General features: G+C 43.3%; 1 protein-coding gene across 1 annotated transcript in view; it reads left to right on the forward strand.

Moving 5' to 3' along the window:
* The window catches only part of LOC107103478 (leucine-rich repeat-containing protein 30-like), a 9,689-nt gene extending 7,799 nt beyond the window's left edge, over positions 1-1,890 (forward strand). Inside the window, exons 6-7 of the mRNA XM_015403200.1 lie at positions 630-678; positions 1,036-1,890. Coding sequence (XP_015258686.1) covers positions 630-678; positions 1,036-1,191 — 205 coding nt within the window. The 3' untranslated portion in view covers positions 1,192-1,890. The remainder of the gene's footprint in view (positions 1-629; positions 679-1,035) is intronic.
* Positions 1,891-5,036: the final 3,146 nt, after the last annotated feature.

Consider the following 5,036-nt stretch of genomic DNA (forward strand, 5'->3'; position numbering starts at 1 on the left):
ACTCCACCTCAATGGGCAACTCCACCTCAATGGGTAACTCTCCCTCACAGGGTAACTCCACCCCACAGGGTAACTCCACCTTACTGGGCACCTCTACCCCACAGGGTAACTCCACCTCACAGGGTAACTCTCCCTCACAGGGTAACTCCACCTCAATGGGTAACTCCACCTCACAGCGTACCTCCACCCCACAGGGTAACTCCACCTTACTGGGTACCTCCACCTCACTCGGTAACTCCACCTCACAGGGTAACTCCCTCACTGGGCACCTCCACCCCACTGGGTAACTCCACCTCACAGTGTAACTCCACCTTACTGGGTAACTCCACCTCACAGGGTAACTCCACCTCACAGGGTAACTCTGCCTCACTGAGTAACTCTCCCTCACTGGGCACCTCCACCCCACAGGGTAACTCCACCCCACTGGGTAACTCACAGGGTAAGCCCAGCTCACAGAGAACCTCCACCTGAGCAGATGTGCTGTGGAACAGGTCATTGCCAGAGAGATCAGAGATGCAGATGAATGACCTTTTCTTTGAACATATATCTATAAATGATTATTTAAAGATATCCCTCCCATAGGTATGAGTAAAAACTAACAAACCTGAATTCCTTTTTATTTCCTGCAGGCTGGAGCTGCTGAATCTGGACTTCAACGACATAAAAGACGTTCCTCAGGTAAACCTATGAAGGATTGAGCTAATAATAGTGTAGCGGCGGGACGAAGAGGTGCATTATGGGGCACTGTTTTGGTTTGTTTGGTTGTTCATTTCCTTGTCATTCTGTTTGGTTGTTGCTCATGTTGTTCATTGTTTGCATTTGCCTCAGTTCATGATGTTGTGGGTGTGTGTGTTGAGAGCAGAGTTTCACCCTGAGTGCTAAGGCTGTTGTTTTTACTCAAGTGTGTGCCGCATCCCTAGAGATGTTGGAGGAATAAACACCGTTAAAAAGCAATCAACTGAGCCTGATTTTTGGTAACACTCACTGGCGTTACAATAGTTAGCATGTTAATGATAAGAATGTTCATGTGTTCAGGAGATGCACCGGCTGTCCCGCCTGGAGAAGCTCGCCTGCCATCCGCTGGATAAAGGACTCCACATCATCCACAACCCACTGCTGAAACCTCTGAAGGAGGTTATGGAGGGGGGGCTGAGCGCCCTCTTTAGCTACCTGAAAGCCGGTGGTGAATAGGATGGGGACAGTTCTACCTGGGATCAAATGGGGGGGTCTGTCACTGAACGACTCGTCTCAGAACCATGATTATTCCTTTCAGCAACAGTTTTGCAGATCACAGTTGAAGGTTATTACCTCCATGAATGATAAAACCTGTTAAACCACATCCTGTAAAATGTTTATAATATATTGCAAATAAAATGCCAGCTGTATCGTTATTAAAGGTATAGTGGTTCTGGATATTCAGCTAAACTTGTTAACTTCTAAAGACCGTTTGCTGCACCTTTCAGACATAATAAAAGTACAGGGGGATGTGAGAGTATATTTTTCCGTAGCCTGTTTGTAATGTGTTCAAAGAGTGCCCTTTCTCTGTCTAAATAGGGGTGATTATTAAGAAGCCTTGTTCCAGTCTCTGCTGGAATGTAGGACGTTGTAGCAGGGGCGCTAACCCTAAACCCTCTCTACTCTAGACAAAGATTAACATGTCCTTACTGTGTTCAAGGTTCTCACATCCCCTTTCTGGTGTGAGCGGAAAACAGTCGTCTGAAATTTTTGTCTGGCTAAATTTATGTCTTTGATTAATTTAGTTGTTTTCCTGCTTTTGTTTAAGTGTTTGAGAAAGTGAGTGTTTTGGTATAAATGTCTGTGCTTAGGATGGTTAAGCCAGAGCTTTTATGTACTCTCTGTCCAAAGGACGTTAAATAAAAGTGAATATTATGCAAGAAATGCTTCCAGACTCAGTTTCCTAACTTCACAGAGGGAGGTCAAGCTAATGGCTAAACGTGAAGCTAACAATATATAAACAAAAAGGCTTCATCTGGAACTACTTTAAATCCGTATGATCATTTAAGCATGTGTTGTCGCCATAATAAGTGCTATATAAACAGTTCTGATGTCATGGTTTTGGTTCTGTTTAAGTTTTATCTCTGAGTTTTCATTGGTTTTATTTCTATACTGTGTTATTCTAGTTATTTTTTACTGTATTTGAGTTCTTAGGTATTTCTTCTTTACCCTGTGTTGCCCTCTTGTGTCAGTCTTCTTCTCCTAGCTCCCTTCTAGACTCCTCTGTACACACCTGCTCCCAATCGGCTGATTAGCCTGCTCTTTGCCATACATTCTCCTCCTGCTCAGTCACTGTTTCATCATTTCTTTGCCCCTTTGTTGTGAGGATTCCTGGTTCTCAGTATTTGTGGATTTTGGAAAGTGGGGAAATTTTGAATAGCTACTTCTGTAGATGACGTTCTACTGTTGAATGTTGGAAGGAGCTAGGAACCGAAGGTAGGAGCTACAATTTAAGGGTTATTTAAGGTATCTGGATTGTGATAGAACATGAGCTCAAACTCACTGACTGACATAAGTTGAGCTCATCAATAAGATTACATCACATCTTCAAGGGCAACAAAGACATTAATACATCTAATTTATACTGCACAAGCTGTTTTTAGAGGAGAGAAAAACATCTAAAGGGGACCAAAAGCTTTGCTAAAAAAGAAATGTTTTTTTTTTTTTTTACAGTGTCCTGTCTGGCAATGTGGCAATAAGAATAATTGTCTTGATGCCAAAAAGAGCACAACAGATTTTATTTTCACAAGTGGAGCAGTACGGCTATCACCATAGTGCTCCGCCTGTTTCATGCATATAAATAGCTTTATTATAATTATGCAGGGAGTTTAATAGATTATATGCAAACCGGGGAACCCAAAGCCCCAGACACCCGAAGGGACCCCAAGAACGAAGGCACCCAGGAGGGGCCAGCCCAGGAATTCCGACTCCCACCAAGGGAGGAGGAGAGCCGGCCCCAAGAGGAACTTTTACTCTATTTCTATGAACTTTGGAAAACTGCCTGATGAATTTTCAGCAAGTGAACACATTTATGGAAGATATTTATGAGTCACACATTTAAAGACTTATGACAGCAATTTCATGTAAAAAACCGTATTTATCGGACTATACGTCGCTCCAGAGTTTAAGTTACATCAGCCTTCTTCTTTCTGAAGAAGAAAAAAAAAATATACGTCGCACCGGACTAAAAGTCTCAACTTTTTGAAAGGCTTTTCTATCCATGGAATCCGTGTTCTGATAACTGCCACATGGTAGGCTACTGCTTGAAGAACGCATTGTCTTATTTCATGAAAAAGAATCTGAGAATCAGTGATCATCATTCAGAACAATGTCAAGACCACAACACTAGAGACGAACAATAAAGTTTATCTTGAAAGAAGAAATAGGTCTATTTTTAAAATGCAAAACATTGTCATTGTTGTAATGCTAATCTGTTTTGTTGTGGTAAGTTGTAACGTTTTTTTCTTTCAGTGGTATAAATAGAATACATGTTGTCATGTGCAAAGCTACATAGTGCCCTCTCATGGTGAAAGAAACATGCATATGTCACCAGAATCTCATAGCCAGCAAAACCTTGAAAAGTGCTACTTATAGTCCCAAAAAGACGGTAGAAGCATCTGTCTGATGACAATAAAAGAGCAACGAAATTCCCTCTCTGCATTTAACCCCCCAGCCTGGCCATTCTACTCCAGCATCAGTTTGCCCCCACAGAGCTGCTGCTCACTGAATATTATCCCTATTTCGGACCATCCTCTGTAAACCATAGAGATGGTTGTACATGAAAATTTTGATGCTTGGTTTGAACTTCAGCAGATTGTCTTCACCATGTCTACAAGTTTAAATATATTCAAGGTCCTCCCTTCCTGACTTTTCCTACCCCCCATGCAACCCAGTAGATGTGTCAGCCATGACAGTCCATCATGATCCATAGCCTGCATAATGGTTGGCTGAATCTCTGCCATTGTGATGGACTTGACTTCTCTAAGTTAGACTGTAAATCCTCTGTGGAGGACATGGACAGCCGATGAAAGAGATCCTTTAGATAAGTCTGTCACAGCATGATGATACCCCCTGTCCAGGATGCTTTCCTCCTGCCCTAGAACCCAACTGATTGAGATGGTCACTAAACAGTTTTCCTAAACTTCCTTGAGGATAGCCAAACGACCTTCTCCATAGCCTTCCTGAATCCTGAGTTGTTGCTTCTGCTCAACAACCTGCAGTCCCTTTTCCACCTAATCCTTGCCAGGCACTTCAGGAGGACCTAGAACCAACCAAACTCTGAACTCCTTCTTCAGCTTTGGGACTTCTACCACCCAATGGTCTCCAACAAAAGGTCTACTGGTTCATCTGCAGCCTTGAGGCTAAGACTTCTGCTCCCAGTTTGCCCTCATGGTGTAGCAGGTGTGTCCAGCAGTGAATCCAGCTCCCTGCCAGATGTTTACGATTTGCTGATCTTTTCACCAAGCAGTTGAGGAATATATGCTGCAGGTGTAATAAGAAAAGTTTTACCCCTAACCTAATCTGTCATGATGGGTTTTAGATGTTTTGCCCAAATGCAGAAACAAACTCAGAGTCAGGGAAAAAGTTTAACAGTTTATTGATGGAGAGTGGCACTCAGAGAGACAAAAACACAGGATTCTCAGTGGGGGGAATATCCAGCAGGCTGGTAAACCGGAAACTCTAGAGGGAGATCAGAGTGGTGAGTTCACGGTCCATGGCATTTACAGGCCACAACTGAAAATAGCCAGTTAAGGAACTCACAGTTGTTGTCTTGTGGTTGCTCCTTGGTTCCTGTTTGCGGGGGTAGTTTGGATAAGGCTGTTACTTGTTGGAGGGCGGACAGGCAGACTTGTTAGGGTCCAGAAGAGCAGCGGAGGGGACAGTCAATGAGCATTCATGAAGGGGACTGCAAACAGAAGCAGTGAATGATTTCCTGAATCTCAGAGAGATGAATGGGTTCCTTCCACAGCTAGAAGAACCAGGCTTATGCAATGGATCAGGAAATAATCCTGCCGAAAACC

This window comes from Cyprinodon variegatus, unplaced genomic scaffold (assembly GCF_000732505.1).
Source record: "Cyprinodon variegatus isolate N-32 unplaced genomic scaffold, C_variegatus-1.0 Scaffold1459, whole genome shotgun sequence".
Classification (NCBI taxonomy): Eukaryota; Metazoa; Chordata; class Actinopteri; order Cyprinodontiformes; family Cyprinodontidae; genus Cyprinodon; species Cyprinodon variegatus.